We start from the raw sequence: 24,495 nt of genomic DNA, 5'->3' as shown, positions 1-24,495 counted from the left end.
AAACCAGCTGCATACGAAAATACTATGTTTATACCTACGAATCGGACTAAAGGCTGTTTGGGACTGGTGCATTATTACCTGTTGATTAGCCGTGTGTCGAGGTGAGGCTGCGCCCGTCAACCATTTTTTCTCTCGTAAATTATCCTGACATCTTTATAGTGTATAAATTTAATTACCATTCGCAACGCAAACGCGAAGCGTAAATTATAAAACGAACGCATACGCTGTATTGTAATACTGGTATTATTATACATATTAGTATTAATATATATAGAATGTGATATGATTTTAAAAATGTTAAATATTATGTTCTACATTGAATAATATAAAATATTTAGGAGAACGTAATGTTTCTACGGTAATTGTTTCAACTATAAATTATTATTCATGTTATATTCCCGCAATTATTTAGTTATAATAAGTGAACGGTAACAGTACTGATAATATAATTTGTTATACTGCTCTCTCAAGACGTTTTGCCAAAATAATGGAGATTACCGTTTTATGTAGTAGACGCTAGACTGTGACTTTGGTGGAACATTCTAAATTCGTAGTCACCAACCCTATAATAATAATTCAAAACCCGAAATTATCATTATACCTAAGTACAAGTTATGAGGACTTTTGGGTCATCTTGAAATGATACGTCTTGGTGATAATTATCGCGATTACCCACTACGAGTATAATATACTACCCTGCAGGGAACTATTTCAGTAAACAAAATTACACTGCGACACTTATTATAGTTTTAACATTCCAGTAGGTACCTACTAAACTGTATTTCAACTTGTAACACTGTAAAATTTACTACATATTACTAATATGTTTCATAGAAAATAAGTAAAAAAATACTTCTGGTTGTTTTTTCAAAGTCATACTATACAGGTAGTTAAACGGGTGTACGCGTATTCCGACGAACTATCAAAAACAGTTAACGTCCCCAATATAATATATAACACTGCAATGCCAATACAATATAAAAAAAATAACTGGTATTTTCGGTTATTTAAAACCAATATTGTCGTGCTTTCTGACCACACAAAATTCATGTAATTAACCCAATAAATGGAATGCTAGATGTTTTCGTAATCATTATAGTTATAACAAGGAACTATATATAGTTACATTTTTTATTACTTTTATTATTATATGCTTGGATGGATAATTATAATACAACATTTTACTGCCTGTATATTATTTCAAATAAGTAATAATTACTCAGTGAACAATAGTGAGAAAACTGGACAGTGGTAGTAAAAAAAACACAATTCGTTAAACCACTACATCTATAACACAGCAGAGCTTTTCTGTCTAGTCATTTTTTGTAATTTTTTTCTTTATACGTGTCGTCAGACAACAGACTTTTTTCTAGATTCTATATTGTATAATATATTATATACTTGGAAAGTAGTTTGTAAATTGAACTAATTCCTTAATTTTACAAATGACACAAATTCCCACAGTTCAGTTAAATGAATGAAAGTATTCAATTTTAATAAATTAATTTATTTTAACAAGTCCAGAAAATAAAATTATAGAAGTAAAATATCGATATTTTTTTACAACTAAAAAAAAATATATATCCTATTATGTATAATTGTTTCATATTTGAATGTGATATTACTTATAGTTGTATGAAACTCACTGAAAACTGAAAATAAAACAAAATAATGCATAGTACATAATGTATATATATGTATTATATATATAATACCTAATGCATAATTTATCTAATCTAAGTTATATAATATATATATAAATTGCATTTACCGATCGAAATTGTCATATTAATTACTGTCCCTTACATGACAGCAGTAGTTTTATTCTATACCGACCTCATTTCATCCAGAATATATTATTTATCCGAACCCAGTATGGAAGTGTTATTATGCTACTTGATAGCTACATTACGTTCTTATTTAATTATGTATTGTCTACGATTAATAAGCTGCTTACGAATAATTATAATTGTCCACACGTATATTTGTCTACAGTTATTATTTCAGTCATACGTTAAATTATCAACTAATAATAATTAAGTATCTAGTACAATTTTGCAGTTTTACGACATTTTATATAATATTATGTACGTCATATTTACGGGCCTATAAGTTAACAATAAATACTATAACTATATCTCTGCCTCGCAATTTATATCGGTATAATCACGATGATGTAGAAATTCGTAGAAATTCTATCTCGTTAAAATTCACGTTAACCTACTACCTAGAATCTAGATGCAAAAAGAACATTTACTTCAAGTAACAAAATTTAAGCTACCCATAAAAAAAGATATTACAAAAATGATTTATAAATAATTTGTTTAATTTCTATGACATTTGAAAAAATAATTTTAACTGTTTTAGGTTTTTAAATCAGTTATATTACTGTAATTTTAATTGTACGGTGAGGCCGGTGAGGGGAGGCAAAAATTGTTTTCTTCATGATGGCATTGGAACTTCATTCGGTTCTTATCTCGTTTAATATAATACTATAATAGCGTAATTACTAATTGTATAATTAATTATACACATAAATCCGGGCACGTGTGTTATTATTATTACAAGTTAGAACTATAAATACAGTGATAGATATCTAAACGAATGATGTCACAACACGTATCTATACGCTCGTCCAAACGTACCTATTGTAAATTCATTTGATCCATTACGGTCGCGTACTCGCGTAGCAATTTCACAATCAAACACTTCTCTGGTATCGTGTATTATCGTGTTATTACATATCATATAGCCATAGGTACCTACTACCTACCTATAATATTTTATTTATACGCGCAAAGCGGGTTTTCGTGAATTATTACTACAGACGTCACATGTACCTATATATATGTAATATGTAATATATGTTATAGGCACATATTATATACGTATATGCTCGTTACATGCAATGTGCCTTGTGCCTATATAGCTGTAAACTACATACTCATATATAATGATATAATACAAGCCAACAATAATAATAATAATGTAATGACTAATGACGATGATGATGATAATAATAATAATAATAATTGTTACTTCGAAGTGAAAACTTATACGCCTGTGATGCGATGCCAACGACAACGACGACGACGAAGAGCCGCGGGATTCTTCATCGCGCTCCAAATATACTCCCTTCTCTTACACACACATTCACTAACCCAACACCTGAGTGGCCGTAAACAAAAAAATGTCGATTATCTGAGAACTATCATCGTTTACGCGGCGTGTACTGCACAGCAATTGAAATGTCAAATGAATATTATACGCCATAGTGTGGAGTTTATCATACCTATTATAACCCGGGAAAGATCTCTTCTACTGCTGCTTGTATGGGTCTTATATTATATTGTGTAGGTATACGCGTCTATAATAATTTTATACTATATTAGTATATTATAATAATATGTCCGGGAGGCTACGCCAGTGATTTATACTGCGCTGGAGCCTTTAGTGCGCGTACAATGGACCGCCGGACAATTAGCATAAATAATTATACCATGTGTGCGTATAATATAGACTTGCGGCGGCTACTTTTTATCCGGTTTTATTATTTTTACCTCCCCCTTCTCTCCCCCGAATAGCAGCCGCCCCAATACTGAATACGTCCACCGTAATCCGTAGTCCGCGCGCCTTCACACGGGATCTTATATGTTATTATCATTATCGTCGTGACTATTCTTGAAAATGAAACACATTCGCCTAGCTAGATCGCAACATCCAGATACTACATTTTTCCGCCTTCTTGTATATACAAGTATATATTATATAATAATGTATTAATGTATTATACTACTAGCTGTATAATCTGACTTCTCCCGTAAAAAATAATGAACAAATATTAAATACGGCGATACTTAGATGTATCTCAGTTTTATTGAACCTATAAGTTCATATGAAAATCGGTGTTAGTGTGTACCTCGCTTTGTGAAATAATTTGAAAGCGAAAGACAATCCACCTGTAGTGGATTGCATATAGAACTATATTTTCGAACGTAGTATAAACTACTCTCTAAACTTTTCTGGTACCTATCTCTCAGAACACTCTTTGAAACTTTCGTTAAAATCAGTCAAGCAGTTTTTTATTCTATAAGCTACAAACATAAGGATATTGCCTTTTGTTTTACATGTACACAACAAACAATACATTTAATATAATTTTATTTTATTTAAAAAAAAGTCCCACAACGGATTTACGGATAACAGTTTATAACTAATTTATACTCAGTTATTCAATAATAATCTATTTTTTTTTATAATAATTTTTTTTTTTATAACATGTCAATCCTATATTATTATATTAAAGAAAAAATTTAATTTTCATGAGTAAAAACGAAATTTATGTGTTAGCCACTCTTAGCAGTATAAAGACATTAAAAAATATAGCTGTATAAATATTCTTCGGTTCATTGGCCCTCAAATAATATGGGATATGCGTATAACAATTAAATCAAAACAACGAAAAGTTATATTATAATAAATATAAAATAATATAAAACACACAGAAAGTGTTATCATATTATTACGTACAGATTAAATCGCTGTGTTTAAGGTCTTCAACACAAAGAACTCAACATTTTTAATTTGAGGGAGGAGTATCATCTGGATTCGGGTGTTAAGCACACTTCAAAATTAGCTACACCAATTCACACTAATAGCATGTTAAATATTTAGCTGAAAATGTTTTTAAATTCTTAATGTGTGGCAGGACGTACGTATAATATATAATGCATTTTTTCTTTCACTAACACGCACGTGTTTTGTATTTTTTTTAAGTTGCGTACATCGAGTTTTAAGTTAGACTTTTCTATTTCTGTTATTTCCTTATCGGTGTACCGTTTTGTGAAAACTAAAAGTAATTTACTTATTAGACTGACATACTGGTTTAGTAAAGAATCAACAATCGATGCGTGTTAATAAAAATTATTACTTTATAACGTTTTATTTTAAACTCATACGGTGCTGCAATATAACGTATTACCAAGTCCAATAATTATTATAATAATAACATATTTTTTCTAACACATTTCTCGGTATCAAGTATTTTATAAATAGTTTTAAGAAACATTTTTTAAACCGTAATTTTATTTGCCAATTAAATGTTTTGTAAATTATATTTATACATTAAAACGAGTTTTCTCCACACGAGACAGCTTCGTATAATAGTATTTTATACGTATAAACAGTAAAATCTTTATTTATGAACACACTCTTATAATGGACAATTTTTAACTCTATGTTTTAAATAGTTATAGGTAGTGATATTTTATTATTATAAACTTATCGATACCATAAACACTGTTTTTATCACTAGATAAATCGTGCAATAAATTATGAAATCGTATAAAGTATGGCATTGCTTACCATATCTGATTTGATTGTAATATTATTTTGAATTTTATGTCGTACATAGGTAGAACGATTCATTCAAAGTAACGATTAAATATATGAAATATTATCGAACGCTGGATTTACAGACTCGAAAAGAAATGAAAAAAAAACATTTTTCAAACTATATTTTTTTGTCAAAAATATCAATATTACATACTTTACATTATTGCGTAGAAAGTATTCATTGAGGCCCATCGCAAATAATACGAAAACTTGTATAAAAAAAAAAAATTCAAATAAAAATTCTGTATTCCATAATATTATACACAGCCGCATCGTACATATACATAACATAATAATATATATGTACGAACTGCGGTCATAGGTAACCTTTTTAATACTCTAATTTAACATCAAAAATACACGCTTTGTGTGTGTGTATATGTGGGTATGTATATTGTATAATATTCAATAAATATTACTTCTTCGTATCTCGAGCAAATATTAATATATAATATATTATATCAAAACGTAAAATCATATATTACTGGGCAACGGATCCCATGAAATAGTATACCGAAGGGTGTATAATATTATCCGCGGGGCTAATATTTGAGACACAAGTGATGACAACGACGACTTTGATTATTCTAATCATATTAATCATAATTGTGATTATGATTATGATGATGATGACGATGATTATTATTATTATTATTATAATGTAATAAATTGGAATAGCCGTCAGTGTCGCCAACTCTGCTGCGAAAATGACGTACATATTACATTATAATAACATAATCCTAATCCATAAATAAACGTTCCATATTTTTTTTTTATTGCATCTACCTACCTAAATATTATACATACCGCCATATTTTATATATTTTATGTCTCGCCTCATAAACAAAATGATTGCCTATTCGTCCTGGTGAACCATCATGATTAGGGAAAGACTTGTTAAGTATATTTTTTTTATAATCTTCTGCTTGCTTTAAAAACTTATAATACTTATCTATTATATGATGATATTACATAATAGAAGTCGGAAAACTGTAGTTTGTACCGCTTGGTACAACTTGAGGCTCAAATGTTTGGCAACTAAAAATTAAATTATATAGTATAGTTCTAAATTATTGAAGTGGTGGTCAAAAGGTTTGAGTTAAAAGTTAAATTGATTCCTGGGAAATTATTTGTGTATGTTAACTTTTTTTTATAACATGCAAGTACCTAGATGAACATATAATTTATGAAAATATAAAATTTTTATAATTTTTAATGTTATATCGACTTATTTAGAAATTATTTGATAAGTAAATCTATAGAGATTAACGTGCACGGTTGATTTATAAAAAAAAGCTTTCATAACAATTAGCTTTCTATTTTTATACTTTTACGACAAATGTGATAAAAGTTACATGTTTACTTTCCTCAAGTATTATTTTTTATTTCATGACAAACATACAATTATAAAAATATTGTATAAAACTATGAAATTAATTTACATATAAACTATACCTATATATTATTATGTAACCAAATTGATAAATTTGAATTCATTTTTTAATATTTTAAACTACCAAAGCAATAACGAAATAAATTAAAATTCATAGAATTTGTCTAGGTTTTACTTTATTAGAGAACATTATTTAGATTCTAAGGTTGGTTTTTATCAAAGAGTAAAATTATTACGTTCCATTCGTACCTATATAATTAAAACATTAATGTGTATTTATCATTTATCCGGATGTAATGTGCTTAAATAATATTATTAAGTAGGTACATACTACATACAATAGGTGTACACGAAAGAGGGTCGGGTTAAAGGACTAAAGATAAGTTTTTCAAATTGTTTTATCGATAATTATTTTTACATATAAACAAATTATTTTAATAGGCAAATTAATAGTTTTATTAATATTTAGATTTGACCTAACTCTATAAAATAACCTATTATCATTACGATAATATTATTGTGTATTATATTCGGTATATAATGTTTAGGTTAGTAAATAGTTTAGTTAGGGTAGTAGTTGGTTTAAACCAGTTGAAAATCGAGAGCTCCCATGCCATTTTACGTTTCACAAACATTTGTTTTATATATTTTATATTATGTTACTTTGCCATTGAAAAAATAGGTCGTAACTCGTAAGCCATAACTTGTGCATGGGGTACAACAAATATTTGTTTAGATGCTGTGAAAAATTGATTACCTAGTAGTCGATAATGTAATATACCTACTGTAAAAATATATAATATAATACTATTTAATCGAATCTTATCTCATTTTTAACTTGGGAAACATGATCTGTTCAGTTCAAAGTAAAAAAATATATAATATCTTAACGTCTGGTATAAGATTTTTGGAATATTTATTTATTTATGGTTATACGTCGTTTTTCAGACAAGTGTGCCGGAACTGTAACTGTCCACGGGACGACCACAGCAGTGGCGTCAACCACAATAACGACCACTACCGAAAACAGCTAAAGGTCACCGAAACGGCCTCGTGTGGAGGAAGTAGTGCCGCGTCGATAATGTCATCGTCGGCGGCGGCGACGGTGACCGCCGTCAAGCGGGGCACGCCTCCGCCACCATTGCCGCCTTTACCCACGGGCCCGCCGGGTTACGACCAAGCGATCGGTGGTTACGAGAAGCTGCTGGCCGCCACAGTAGCCGTGGGCGCGATGGCCACGTCCACAGCGTCAGTGGCCACAGCCACCGGTCGCAAAGACCCGTTGGCTGTCGCTGCAAACCATCACCACCACCACCACCATCCGCACCATTCTCATGCAGCGGTGACGGCCACGGCGGGTGGTGGTGATCCGCAACAGCGACACTCACACTCCGACGACGATTCCGGGTGTGCGCTAGAAGAGTACACGTGGGTGCCCGCCGGACTCAGACCAGATCAGGTCAGTACCTATATTTATTGTATCATTATAAAATACCTAATTATTATTAATAATATCAAAGTAAAAATCGAATTCGGCTCTTTTATACCCGTCAAGATGACTACAATATAATATAATATATTACGCTATATAGTTATTATACACATTCTTGTGGACTTGACGCGCAAAACCTGTTTTTTTGTTTTGTATTTCTTTCGAAAATCGGTTTTAATTCATATTGCTGATGGAGTTAGGATATTTTCGAATTCGACACAAACGAAATGGTAAAATTGAATAAAATATACGCGTTTAACTTTAATGGGCCATATTTTCTGACCGTTTCAAAACGTCATTTAAATGTAAATAGATAGGTATTGAATGTCCGACACGAAGTCATTTTTGTTACATTTTAATCGATAATATTCAAGTAATAATTATTTATTCACACGTTTGTATGTCAAAAGCTACTTTATTACAATATCATCGACAGCCTCAAACGTTTCAACTCTTTTTAATAGTTTATCCGGCGTATACATATACTATTACGAGTATTACTGTAATACAGTGTTTGGTAATCATACCGAAATTGTTTTGTCTATCATTGGCGATCCAAGCAATAAATAAATAAAATAAATGATTAAAACACGAACAACAAAAAATCCATTAAACAACAACATTTTCGTCCATTGATATTATTCATGATGTGTATTATGTACACGAATTATAGGGACAACGCCGTGAACTATACCTACGCGTACGACATCAAAATATTTCATATTACGCGTATATTACTACATGTCCAATGGCATCGCCGTTTAACAATACTTCAAACAATTTTCGTTGCCGCCGCGACTGTCAACTGCACATTTCCGTCAGATGGAATAATAATAATACAATTCAACCCACGACGCGTGCGCGCGTGTTTATATATATTATGGTCGTTGTGTATAATGCGCCGGATTGCGTATAGTCCTTTGATCTGTACCGTCAACCGAACCGCATTTTCTAGTCTCTGCCAAAATAACCGTGCAAAATGTTTTGTTTCGTCGTTTTGGTATACGCGGTTAATTATCGTGTACACGCCAACGCATCCGAATAAATGATGATAAAACGGATTTTGTGGTGGTGTGATGGCGCATACAGGGTAGTGATTCACCAAGCATACTTATCCTCTTTTTTCTTCGATAATGCAATTATTCATATAATCTTATTTTTCGGAAATTTCAACTTAAAGACCAAGGCCAAAGAACAAAGTTCGTGAGGTTTTTTTGTACTACTTAAGGAGTATCTTATGGAGATACAAACATTTGTTTTTTAAAGATGAGAACCTCCATCCGTCTCTTATTCATTCTACTATAAATCATTTGGTGCATAATTTTTCTGAAAATATTGATGTATCTAAATCAAAATTCGAATGTGTAGTTTCAAATTATTTAACTTTGATCATGGTTTTGGAAAAAATTATGATAGGTAACTGAAAAACTACTACCAGTTCAAATTTTAAATCGGTTACATAAAAATTCTCAAAATATTATTTTCGAAAATAATTTACTGTAAAAAGGGGTTATTCTCATTTGAAAAATATACATTTGTATTGCCTTAAGACATTTTTTATGTAGCACAAAAAATATCAATATTTTGAAAATAGTATAGTTTTTATTAAGGATATTTAAACATTCTAAAAATCAGAATTTAAATTAATTCATTATTAAATGAAAATGGTTCACCTATATTTTGTTATTTATCGTATATTATAATATATATATATATATATGCATATGTAAGTATATTCATACATATTACATAGGTATATCCGGCTGAATAAATATGTCGTCGGAGTAACATTTTCGGCGCATTAGACTTTCGAAACAAAAACTTATAACAATAATAATTACCCACATAAACGTGTTTCAAACAGAAAAATTGAAACTCAATGTTTTGATGACTTAATAAACAACAACTGTTTTAATTTAATTAATACGTATCTCGTAGTGCTATTATTCCCTCATATCACACAGGAATATTATTTTACATGTTAATTGTTTATCATATTATAAATACTGTAGAATAACGTTATAAATTAGTATTTAATTCAATTTCTAAGAAGGCGAATGATCTAAATAAAATCGTGTGATCAATAATACAACTTTGATACAAATTAATGTAATTCAATTATGATTATGATATAAGAAACAATATAATTATAAATAATATATAATATATAATATATAATATATACATATGATAATATCTTATCAATAAATATATACATTTTTTTTAAGATTAGACCAAATTAATAATTTTATTACCATAAAATAATATAAAGTAACAAATATTTTTAAATGTTGAATAAAATGAATTTAAAAATACTGTTTATTGCCTATAGACTATAAGATATAATAAAGCCTAGCTGTTTCACAAAAAAAAATCTGTCCGTGTAGGTACTCTACATTTTCACAAGTAAGGTTAAAATTCTATAACGATATCATGTGAGTCGTAAGATCCCACCGAATGCACATATTATACATTTTCCGTTTCTGTGCAGTCGGCCAGCCAACAATTTAATGATATCGGATATTATCGGGTCGTGGCAGTTAATTGCCCTTTTTATAATCGCTTCCCGCGGTTAAACCGCCCGCTTGAGCATCGCCGCGGTCGGTATCTTAATAAAATCTCAAGCATTCGTCGGGAGGGTAGCGAAATACCGACAACGATGGTTCGCCCTGCTTTTAAAGGAATTATATAGAATACAAGACCGATTTACTTTCGTGGACGATGGCGTCTCGGGTCTCCCCGGGGCGTTTCGCGCGACAACGGCGGCGGCAGGGAAACCGTCGCGTTACGTGATACGTCATTAGGCACGACAAATAACGGTCGTACGGTCGTCGAGGTTTGTTGTGTTTCCTCCGAATACTCACACATATACACACACACGCTCACATACACCCACACATACACACGCCACAGTCGTTCTATTATATGCCCTACAACCACGGCGGATCTATAGATCTTCGCGCGTTTCCGCGAGACCCACGACAGCTGCGAGAGAGGAAAAAAACGTATTATGTACAAGCCACTTCGTCCTGACGAACGTATTTATCCGTCTCTCTTTCTCTCTCTCCCACACATACATTTTCTCTCTTTTTTTCCTTTTTATTTCGGTCCGTTTGTTGTGAGATGCGAGCGGCTCTCTGGGGACACCGCGCTGCCGCAGCTTTCTCGCGGTCTAACGGACAAAGAGCGTGTCGTACCGAGTTCATTTGCAGTACAGAGATGGGGAACATAATATTATACAAACTTTACCAGAAAAATATTCGTTCTTTGCTCGCGTAATGAAGTCGTCACGAAATGTAAAACTGTCCTACGCGGTGGCGCGAAGAGCACTAAAATATCATACATTTGTATTATATATGTAATATGACTTTATTTATCGCAGATTATAATACAGTGAAAATTCTTTATAACGATTTTGTTGTACAACAAAAATCTCTTTATTAAATTAACATTACTTATAATGATTGGTTTGCTTTATAACCCATGTCTACTCTAGATCATTCTGCATAACAAATTAGTTACTCTCAATAACAAAACAATGTTTTTTATTTATTAATACAAAAAAGTAATAAAATGTATGTGTAATCAGTAAATAATATTAAATATATTATCGTCGATTTAGTTCGCTAACATTCAATTAACAAATGTGGCAAGTAAAAAAAAAAAACATTGTGCGTAGATCAAAAATTTGCTTTAATATGAATAATGGAAAATGTTGAAAAAAAGAGTGATGTCGGAAAACGTTTTGGATCATTCAGCTCATTGTAACCAATATTTGAAACAGAAAAAAGTTTTTGGAAAACAATTAGGATACCGACATTGAAGATTTGGATCAAGCAAATTTTTGGAAACCTTCTATATAACGAAAAATCTATAATGAAAGAAGTCTCGTGGTTCCTTAACATTCGTTATAGAGAGTTTTCACTGTGTATTATATTGCTATACTATTAACTACGCGGCAATATAGGTAAGTAAGTAATTGAGCGTATATCATATAATATAACGACCTAGGATAAAACAAGTCGACGGACCGGACAAATCCCAATATGATTTCAAACGAAAATATAGATTAAAGTCGAAACTTTCCGGTGGTACTTTTGAGTGTTGTTGCACCGGAATAAACTAGCTATTATTATATCAGTTAATCAACCCAATTTCAATCAATAGTTGTACCGTATATATTATGTAATATTCATTATTAAGCAACATCGTTATTATTCTTAAAAAGTGCACCTGGCGTTTAAATTTTAAACATATCAATAACTACCCCGTCAACTGTTGAATATGTACATATTATTTAGTTTCTCGGGTATCCATCTTCGCCCTGTACACTATATACCTAATATATATACATCACATATGTATATACATATATATATATATATATATATAAATATATGTGACCCGTTATAATAACACAAAACGATTGATATATTATTTTCCAGTTCTTTGTTTTTTATTTTTTTGATATCTCCGACCACCCGGTCTAAATCGACGCAGTGTTATGTGTAGCCGAAGGGGAAATGCGTTGTTAACCGACCAATTAGTGGTTGGCTCCGACCGGTGCGGCGGTGAGCACACACAACGCATTCCTCCGTCAAAACGACTACGGTATACTTATACAAACCATAATATAGAACATAGAATATTATATATTATTCTATCGAATTAAACCGAAATCCCGAAGGAATAAAGAAAAAAATTATTTTGCTTACCTATATATATATAGCCTGCGTGTTTTTGATTAACATTTTGAATCGTTAAAATCTCATAAATCAATTTCAAACCTATAGGAACAGTTTAACCGATTGATTAACTTTTAAATACACGTAGTTTCTGATCGATGGATCTTTTTTTTTTTTAATTGAGACTCGCGACTTCTATACTGTTTGCGGCGATACCATGGCTATTTTATGTTACGTATTACCGTATAGGTATGCATTAACATTGTAATATATTTTTTTAATTTTTAAATAGTCGTGTACTGTATAGGTATTTAATCCAACACATTATAAATTATTATAAGCCTTTGTACAACAATGGTACATCCAAATAGTATACGAAACTTCACAACAATGAAACGTTTACATTTTAAATATTGTTAAACGACAATAATATACAGATATGCAAATTTCATTGAAACGTTTGAAAGGTGCCTCTATATAATATATTGAAAAGTTTCGTTTGAAAATGTAAATAGTTTCAAACGCTCGGGATAAATATTTTCGTAAGGAAAGAGCTGCTGCTGGTTATTCGCTTTATGACGGCATTGTAAAAAGTCAAGGTATGCTAATGAGTTTTGTCGAAAGACACCTACTAAAGAATAGTTTGCTTAAGCTACCCGGTAAAAGTATTCACGGTGCATTGTTATACTATCTACTATCTAGACAACACCAGTGATCAAACGGCTGATTTCGCCGTCTTTGTCGAAATAATAAAGAAAAAAATACTTAGGTCTGTAAAGTATGGGTACACCTACCATACTGTCTGGATTAAAATAAAACTATTTATATTCAAATTAACACTCTCTAGAATGTGATTATACTCGTATAATGCATTTGAATGATAAACGTATAGTGCTTTGTAATTGCTGATCTGTATGTTGTAATGACAACGAAAAATTGATGTATCTATAAAATTTAACGACAGAGTTTCCTCATCGTCTTATTTGAATTATGCACACATGATGATAAGTATACATACTATACAAATATACGTTTATACTAGCTATACTGTACTATATTATACTATTATAAAGATATATTTTTAACACCAATTAATTATTAGTAATTCATGTAAAAACAGTAATGCTATTCGTTAAAAAAAAACAACGAGAACACAAAATTGAATCGTTATAGGTACTATACGTCTATACACCTTCCTTTTCACTATTAATAACCCCTTAAACGTACAATACTACATCCTTTAGAGTTTTGTATTCACGACGGGGTAAACTATAACTGAGTTTACGGTAAAAACCGTGACGATATCCAACGAAGATTCCACAAAATTATACTCCATTTCTCTCCACGTCCTTTATTGTATAAACGTTCACCATCGCATATGTAAATGTTTTTGTTGGTCTTTCGTATGGGTTTTTTTCGTATCTTTGTACAACTATTTGATACCAAACAGAAAAGAAAGAAAAGAAGGGAAAAAAAACATTTTTCTTTCTCTGCGGCGGTTGCTGTGTTGTTTGTGAGACTATAATATGTCTATATATACATTTAAGTATATATTATATAAATATATACGAAGGCACACAGTATTTGTCCATATACATATGATGCATTATTACGCCATGGTTGAAGAGGGGAAGAGGATGGTTGGACAGTGTACGTGTGTGTGCGAGTGAAATGGGTGAAAGATACCCGCGTCGTAGCTGCAGGTTCTCGTCTGTGGTTTTCCTTAAGCCTTAGCCTAGTGTTTATATATATACATATTACATATATAATATATAGTCGTCTTTTTACTGGGTCCGTAATGAAAAAAAAAATCTCTGCCGACTCTCAAGAAACGTTCTTTACAATTCGCGGTTTCATCTCAACATCCCTTCTTAGCTCTATTTATATATATATATATTATATATAGGTAAAAGTACGTCATTTTTATTATGTGAAAATGTTATGTCTGTATAATATACGAGTATCTAGCGTGCGATATACACAGCGTATAACCTAGAAATATTCAAAAGGATGAAAACATCTTCATATCTTCGTCATCGTCATAGCACTCATAGCCATCGTCGGGGCAAATTGCATCAAATATATAAGACAGGTCGGCTATACTCCTTCATATTAATGATCTCTTAAGACAGACACGGTTTCCAAACTGCGACTAGTCATTGGCCTGTTTCATAAAAAGGTAGTCGTTGCGGCTCGTCGCTAAGGTTAGTCGCAACGACTAATTATAGCTTGGAAATAACTAAGCGCCGGTCTACACTTAACCTAACCCTAAACTTGTAACGTGTTTGAGACGAACCAGTAAGAACGGATTGAGTAGACTGGCCTTAACAAGTATCGGTATAAACCTACTATGTTATATTGTACTATCATATAGTTGAAAAATAAATATAATTATAATTAATAACATACAAAAAAAACTTGCACTGAACCACCACCTATAAAAGACCTCCGTTGTGCGTTGACATAATACACATATAATACTACAGGTAACGTGATAAAGCTGCACAAAAGCGTCAAATTCTTGTTATAACCACTTTGGTGAAAACTAAAAAAAAACCCTCTGCAATATTTATTTATAATTTTTGAGCGTGCAATTTCAACAACTACTTTTTACTAACAAATTATTTAATTTCAAATCGAATTTTACGCAAATATTTTTAATTTCGAACAAAAAATGAAAACGGTAACGTAAAAATTAATAAGCGTGTATTTATATTATTTTATACTATAAAAACAAAAATTAGTTTTTAATAATGTATTTATTAAATATTTATTAGTCATTAGTTTTATTTTATAAGTTTTAAAATATGTTAGCACAAAAACAATGTTTAAAATTAATATTTTAATATGTCGACAAATATATAAATATACTATGTACCTATATTTTGAACAATGCGTTAACATCCGAACATTGTAGTTTGATGTACGAATGAATTTTATAATTAAAAATCAAGAGCATTAGCACTTCACATAGCTATCCCGATGTTGCCCGATTTTTGACAATTTAAAAGTAGCATTTAAAAAAAAATTATTTTTCTCTCAAATGACAGGTGTCAAACTAAATTTTTTATTTATATTTATTCATAAACTATATTATTTGTTTTTATGATCAAGAGCATAGATGAATAAATTATTCTTTGAGTGATCATTATTTTAAGATTAACTAAAAACAATATGTTAATACAATATTGACAATTTTCCTATTTGTATTAATCTCGACTTCACCAGGGAAAAAGTTTTACCATTTTTTGCATTAATTTGAAAGGTTTTTTTCTGGATAAATGGCATCATTGATATGTTCATATTTTATTACTCAATATTTCGTAGACGGAGTTTAATCCATAAAACTATGCTTAAAACGTACTCCATGGTGTGCTCTTTCATTTAAAAACAACACATGACGAACGGATGAAAGGTTCCGATATCATAGAAATCTAGGATTCACACGTATATCATTTAAGACATATCCATATCAAAATTTTCTTGGATCTATTGCAGCATACACAAAAAATGTCTTAAAATCGATTCAACTGTTTAAGAGAAGTTCAAAGACATACAGACGTACAGAAGATTTATTATATATATAAAGATAATGATAAAGATAATATACGATATGCGATGACGTGTCGACGAGTATGTGCGTGTGTAAGATACGAGTGCGTGTTTTTGTCTTTACCTTCACGTCGAGAAAATTTACCCGTAAACGATATTAGTCGCTGACTTGCATTCGACATATCCAGATGATAGCAATAATAATAATAATAATAATAACAACGCGTACATGACATCGCCTGCATGTATACGTACCGATATTATGTTATAATAATAATATTATTCTATATATATACGTAGACTGCAACAAGTCTGCTGTGACTTTTCTAGTGATGCTATGCAGCTGCTACAGCATCAAGGATTCATCGGCGACTGGACCGCGCACGCTACCCAGCGGGCTAACCCCCTCCCCATCATCTTAATACAACCGCGACTTCTCTATATTATGCATTAACATTAATCATACGCAGTAATTACTGTTTGGTATATATTGTAGGAATAATATATAATATTATATTATATTATAATATTATGTATATAGAAAAACGTGTCGGGACCTGCAGTGTGGTTCGTTATACTACTCTGGTGCAGAGCAATGCATATTATTATATTATTCCTACGTATACACACGTATACGCCCATGCGTGAGATATATCGCTCTCCCCCCGCGGCCGTTTGATTTTAATGTATTAAAATAATATGTACACCTCGTAATTCGTATAATATTATTGTAATACATAAAAAGGAAAAAGTTTTATTCTCTGTTTTTCCTGCAACGTTACGAGCGCTTGCCGGTCCGTTTAAATATGTGTCTGATAGGTCCGGATAGGTACAACGCGAGTTGCTTCTACATTATCTACTTGTGTTAAAATCATATACGCATCAAATTCTATGAACCTTAGCGATAAAATATCCAGAACATATGCCTGTGTAACAATTTACTTTCAACAAATGTATTAGATAAAACACTCAAAACAATCCGTGAAGATTTGGATGATGAGTGTTCTATAGTCATTTTTATAAAAAATAAAAAATTAAATTAAAATTGTTCGTACCGTTCTCGTATTTTCAGCAGTTTTTGCAATTCTCTAGACTTTTCTAAGATGACTTCTTTTCACATCACTTTGAGATGAAAAATAATAATGTAATACGTATATTAGTATATATCATAGTTAAACCATTTATATGTATTATAATATATCACGTGTACAGTTCAATACAAAATATAATATATATATATATATAAATTTATTATGTATAAGTTTAGCACAGCGAAGTGAATTTATTTACCTGCAAACTATATGCACTACATTATGCGTGTTTTCGACGGACTCGTGTCAATTCCCAGGGCGATTTATCATTTCCCCCGCGCAAAACCAGACCCTATTACTACCATCAATTCACACCAATATCCATATAGGTTTGCACGCAATCGCGATTCTGCACGTCTATTTTCCAGTCATCGTGTCGTCCTTTATCGCCGTCTGTACAAATATACAGGGTGGTTCACCAAACATGCTCATTGCTCACCCCCTTTTTTCTTAAATAATCAATTAGGTAATCAAAATTTGATTTGTTTAAATTTTTAAGTATACTTTTAACCACATTTTCAAATTATTAAGTTTTGTTGTACTTCTTTATGAGTGTCTTGTGAAGATAAGAACTTACATTTTTCAAATAAAAACCTTCCTATCTACTGTATATTATTTAGCGAATAATTTTTATAAAAATGTTGATGAATCTAAATCAAAATTTGAAAAAGTAGTTTTTGATTTATTTAATTTTGAGTACTAAAGGATATTAGGTTGATGGTAATGGGTTTAAAAGATGAGAATACTAAAGTAACTTGAAAATTGTCAACATTTAAAATATGTTAAAAATGATCCAAGTATAATAATATAATACTAGATTACATCTGTTTTATATTTTTGTAAAACCATTTTTAAATACTTTAATTAAGGTTAAATACTTTTCTTTAATTCAAATATTTTATCCTTCAAATTACATTAAACTTATCAAAAATAGGAGTTAGTATCGTTACAGGACACTCTTTAAGTAGTAAAAAAAATCTCAATAATTTAAGTGTATTAAAAAATTCCCAAAATCGTGATTTGAAAAATTTTAATTTTTAAAGGAAGAAATGAGGATTAGCATGTTTAGTAAATTACCCTGTACATAATATACATATATATATATACATACTACAGTGACATCGAGGTCCTGTATATATTATATAGTATATACACAGTATAATATATTATTATTATTGCGCAGCGAATATCATTTGTCGCACGTCCGATCGGCAGGACTCCATAAGCACAGCGTTAATATATAGCACGCGCCTGCCGATACATACAACTATAGGTATGCCGACGCCCGGACAAACGTCCATAAATTACCGTCCGAGTAATTACGACGTCCCATTGTTATTAACAAACGCGTCGTCTACCACGAGCGACACATTATTATATAATATATTATATATTTTATAGGTAGTATATATATAATTATTACTGTACAAACGCACTCCGCGGCGCATAGATAAAGGGTAATGTAGGTATAGGTATATCCTTATTTCGTATATCCGTCGAAACAGATTAGTTTGATCGCACCGTCACGTCGACAATTATTATTGTAAACGAGTATTAATTTCATATTATTGTAACGCCGTGTCTTAGCTACGACGTTCAGCGAATCCTGTGATTTCTATTCTAATCATATAGTTCAGCCGCACTAGGCTGCATCCGATGCGGCGAAATACAGTTTTTTTTCACCGAACACGGTGTAGTGCTGTGGTCTCATCCAATGACGTAACTAAGTAAAAGGCTAGGGAAGCAAAATAATTTATTTATCAACATCAAAACCATAGCCTAATTATACAAGTCTTAAAACTTATTTTATAGCTCAGAAACAAATCGTAGGTTCAATTATAATTCAATAATATCAAGTACATAATTACGCCGCTGGTTCTATCTACGGAAACGTGTTCAGGCACTTTTTTTCTTACCACTGTGTAATCAATGACCATAATATTTAACCAGAATATATTATACTATGTATTTAATCGACATTAAGAGCCTACATGTACTGTGTTATAATATAATGATGTCTCATAAATAACGCGTTTTGAAATACATGACGAATCGTGTATATACCGGTTGGTTAATTTATTTCAATTTGAGATATAAACCTAAATATAATATACTACTATAAGACCAAATTAATATTATAATTATAATTAAAAATGTCAAATGGCACGTAAAAAAGGTAAGTCGTTTACTATAGTGACATGTGGTGTGTATAATAGTTATGCGTGTCCCCCCCCCATCCCCGAATTGATAGAATTTCCCAGAGCGGACGAGAAAATTACGTATGCTAGACATCTTACATCCTTATGTGCACAGGTGGAAATTAGAAAACTTCAACTGCGATAAGCATAATATACAATATATTACATAATAATATATAATAATGTATACGTTATTAGGATTTTGTTTTTTATTTTTATCTCAACCATTTCAGGTTCGTATCGTCTCTCATACAATTCGCAAACGTGAACGGAATAATATTGTCATCTTTATTATTATAATTTTGTTTTTCTTTTCAAATATATAATATTACAGTTTACTTGTATTAAACAAGTATTACATGAATATCTTTTTTTATGTATAAAACGGTGTGCATAAAACCAAAACTATATTGTCACACGTGATGATTAATGATAATCGTATTCAAAACGATCACTATTTAATAATAACGCTCGCGCGTCGTTCGTTCAAATTAATAAAACGTCCTAAACAAATCACGCCCACCTGTTGATGGAATCGGAAACCGTATACAACGATAGCTCTGGAGGCTAGTAATGAAATCCCGATAAACCTTTGCATATAATCTTAAGTTAATCATAAATTTATTAATGTGAATTAATCGGGTTTAATGTGTTTATATGCATATATTATAATATTGGCGAGAATTTTTACAGTTAATTGGACATCTCCGGAGGCTGTTATTTTTAGACGATAATTTATAACATATACTCGACTGCGTTAGGTATGTAAGGTACGTGTCCTTCAAGATCAATAATTCGATTTAAACCCACCGGTTACTTGAACAATTATTGTAACGATGGAATTTTATTGCAACCTATACTATATAATATAATATATATGTGGGTTAGGCCCACGTCATACACGATTCGCCGCAATGCGAATGAAATGTTTACATATTATACATTATTGTTATGCATTGCTGAAATGTTCTCCTTAAAATGCATTCATCCTTTCGTGGTTCCGAATAATTCAGCACATTTTTATGATTTCATTGCATAAATACAATTCATTTTGTATACAAAATAAATATAAATATAAATATATATATATATATATGTTTTCAACTATATTTAGGATATTTAATTAATGCGCATTTGAGTTCTGAATACCAAAAGTTGCCCGAAATTTAATTAAATGTCCCTTATAAAAGTGTAGTGTAGAGTAAAAATGCAAACCAAATATAATATTTTGCAACCCATTGTGATTGGTTGGGAATGTAAACGTCAAACATTTCGACACACAACGTATTTTTTTTCATTTTACTCTTATACTTAATAAATTTGAAAATATACATTTGTCAACAGCCCAAAGGTAAATAGGGAAACTAAATAAATAAACGCACCGCAAATATGCATATGTACACGTAGTTATCTGAAGTACTCGTCCGTTAAAAAAAAAATATTATCTCATTTTTTTACTTCAGTCACATTTATTGTTGACGAAAAATATGATAAACAACGACAAACATTACTTGACGTAAAATTGAAAATCGATGTTTTTAGATATCATCGTAGGCGCACACAATAAATTGCGGACATTTTAGCTTTTTTTTTACACATTGCGAACGATGATGAGTGATGACCCAAAAAATAAATTCATTTTTTTTTACTCTGAAACAATAAGATTTCCAACGATTTTGAATATGACTTTATAAAATGTATACTTGCTATTAAATCATTTTAATCATTTTATCATACAAATCAATAATATAATATAGTAATTAGTGATTGCATTTAATTATTTTAAAAATTTAATTTAATTTAAAAAAAAATAAGAATATTGTATTATTATAATTAATATAATTCATTTAACCGTGGTAAAAAAAAATCTATACTATACAATAGGTATAGCTATGAAAATATTTAGTAAAATTAATTTACTCACTTCGGTATTTACAGTATAATATTATGATGTATTTAATTCTTTTTTTAATAGTAATAAAATACAAGCTTAATAACCCAGAATGTTTGAGAAGTCTATTAATTTGATTTTTTTGTTTGATTCACAATACGCTAATAGTTGGTTTTATTTTCATCTGTTTTCTAGGTGCACTTATTCTTCTCTGGCGTGCCCGAAGACAAAGTGCCATACCTTAACTCGGCGGGTGAGCGGTACCGTGTAAGGCAGCTCCTACAACAGTTACCACCACACGATAATGAGGTACGGTACTGTCGAGGGCTATCGGACGAAGAACGCAAAGAGCTGAGGCTGTTCAGCGCGCAGAGGAAACGTGACGCTCTGGGACGTGGAGTGGCCAAGCAGCTGGTCGCTGACATACCTTGTGCGAACGTAAGTCAAACACGATACATAATAAATAGAGCAATCGATTTAATAGCTATAATTTCAATAATTTTTTAAGTTTAGAACAATCACGGTTTCTTAAAATATTTATTTAATATAAAAACAAAAAAATAATAACAGATTAAATAAAGTATAACATTTATTAAAAACCATACAGTTACAAATAACTTACATTTTAGTACCTATATTTTAATATTGACTACTATACATTTATCAATTTATGTCAAGTACTCATAGTTTGATGTCATATGTATGAGTTTACTTTGAATAGAATCATTATTTTTTATTTTCAACTAAAGTATTTATATTAATAAGACTCTTGTTGAATTATTTTCTAGTTTATTGTTTTGAATAATGTATACCTACTAATAATAAAATGGATAAATTAATATTATCAATCGTAACTATATTAACTGATAACTAACGGACGAACACGATATAGATACAAAGATTACAAAGTGTTTTAAACTTATGCTAGAAACCTAAAACCACGATTTAAGATCTTAAGCCGTGCCTAAAACCAACAATTATTTTCTCAATATATCCGTGGTTAAACAGATTACCTAGTATACATCATAACATGTATTTATTTTATATTTCATACTATAGTACTATTATATAGGCGTATTTTTCATTTGCCTACGCACACAGCTTCCGCAACTAGTTTGTAAAACGGTTGTTTCTTATGCATGTATATGTATAACGCACGCGCTAACAGATTTCTACACCCAAGTAATATAATATATCACTGCGGTGACTGCCGCAGTTGCAGTGATAAGACATATGATATAAGCAGAAAACATGTTAAAATATAAAACAGCATACCTAACCATTTTACTGCACATGGTGAGTAGGTATATCATATTATATAGGTACTAAGGTACACTGCACACTACATCGGCGCACGTCATATACGCTTATATCAACTTATATATTATAGCTATGTATATGATACCTATACTTTACGTGTATTGAATAGACAATATTGTTTTGAGTTACCTAACCACCAAGGCTTAATATGTATTATTACCGTTATATATTAATAAATTCGAAAATGATAATCTAATTAAATGTTACCTTTTACTAACGACAATTCCGATTGAAGCTGATGTTTAAATGTTAATTTTATTCACTGATAAATAGAAATCTTTGTGTACAAAAATTATAATAACAAAACGTATCGCTTTGATTTTGTTTTAATTAAGTTTTTTTTTAATTACGATAAAATGTTAATACTGTTTATATAAATTATTATCATTAAATAAATCGTTAGTAAAATAAATTTTAAATGAAAATTATTTAAATTAATATCTACAATTATTTATATTTATTATACTTTTAATTTGAATCATTTTTAAATGATCGAAAAAAAAATCAAAACATGTTCTATCACAATACTACCTATTTGAATTCGCTCAAATCGAAGACATTTTTTATTTTACCTTTTTTATTATTTATACTTGACGATTATTTAAAAATTGGAAAATTTCAATAATTGCATAAAATAGACAATAATTTAATGAAGTCCTAAACTAAATTTTCATGGAGGTCAATAATTTATAATTACGTCACTGAATGTACAAAAAACTATATTAAAATAATTAAATAATTAAAAAACTATTTAGTTCTCAATAATTCCTGTAACATTGTTATTAATATTGCTATTTATGATCATTGTATATTTATAAGTATAGGCGTATATACAATTATTGAGCCTAGCCTTGCATCACTTACATAACATTTTATTTGGATTTTACAACCTGATTTAGGTACACACTAAAACTATATTATGTATCATGTATTTATTTATTTATTTTTTAGTTGATTTCTCTTTATCAAGGGTAATTATATAGAAAAATAAGTTGAATATTTTTGTCTCTTAATAGAATACGGACTAAATATATGGTATCAAATAAGATCTTTATAGTAATATCAACTTGTTTATAGAGTTATCTAATGTTGGTATTTTTTTTTTCAGTGCGTTTTCCATAATATATTATTTGAAAGTACAGAAGTTATAGTGTATCTCGTATCATAATTTGAAAGTGTGTTACATATTGGTTCTAATGTTTCACCAATAGTTTTATAATTTCGTGTAGAGGAGTTGAAACGGGACCTAATTTTAGATTTTTTTGGTTGGTTGGTTTGAATGTTCTTAGGTGGGCATGTATTTTGTTCAAGTGTTTTGAGCGATATAGGTATGGATTTGTTGGCGAAGAGTGCCAGTTCGTTGATACTGTGAGTGGCCATTTGAATTTTTCGTTTGGGTTTTTCTCTGTATTGTTTTCATATCTGTTGAGCCTACCTAGTATCTAGTCAATTTCTAAGTTTGTTGTAATGAGAAATTTG

General features: G+C 30.5%; 1 protein-coding gene across 3 annotated transcripts in view; it reads left to right on the top strand.

The window, feature by feature from the left end:
* LOC132919985 (protein prickle-like) overlaps positions 1-24,495 on the top strand; it is a 172,415-nt gene that overhangs the window by 116,150 nt on the left and 31,770 nt on the right. For all 3 annotated transcript variants that reach the window (XM_060981958.1, XM_060981960.1, XM_060981957.1), the window contains 2 exons: positions 7,736-8,246; positions 21,892-22,134. In XM_060981958.1, the coding sequence (XP_060837941.1) occupies positions 7,736-8,246; positions 21,892-22,134 (754 nt within the window). The remainder of the gene's footprint in view (positions 1-7,735; positions 8,247-21,891; positions 22,135-24,495) is intronic.

Source organism: Rhopalosiphum padi, chromosome 2 (genome assembly GCF_020882245.1).
Source record: "Rhopalosiphum padi isolate XX-2018 chromosome 2, ASM2088224v1, whole genome shotgun sequence".
In the NCBI taxonomy this organism is placed as follows: domain Eukaryota; kingdom Metazoa; phylum Arthropoda; class Insecta; order Hemiptera; family Aphididae; genus Rhopalosiphum; species Rhopalosiphum padi.
This window is presented reverse-complemented; position numbering and strand designations above follow the sequence as displayed.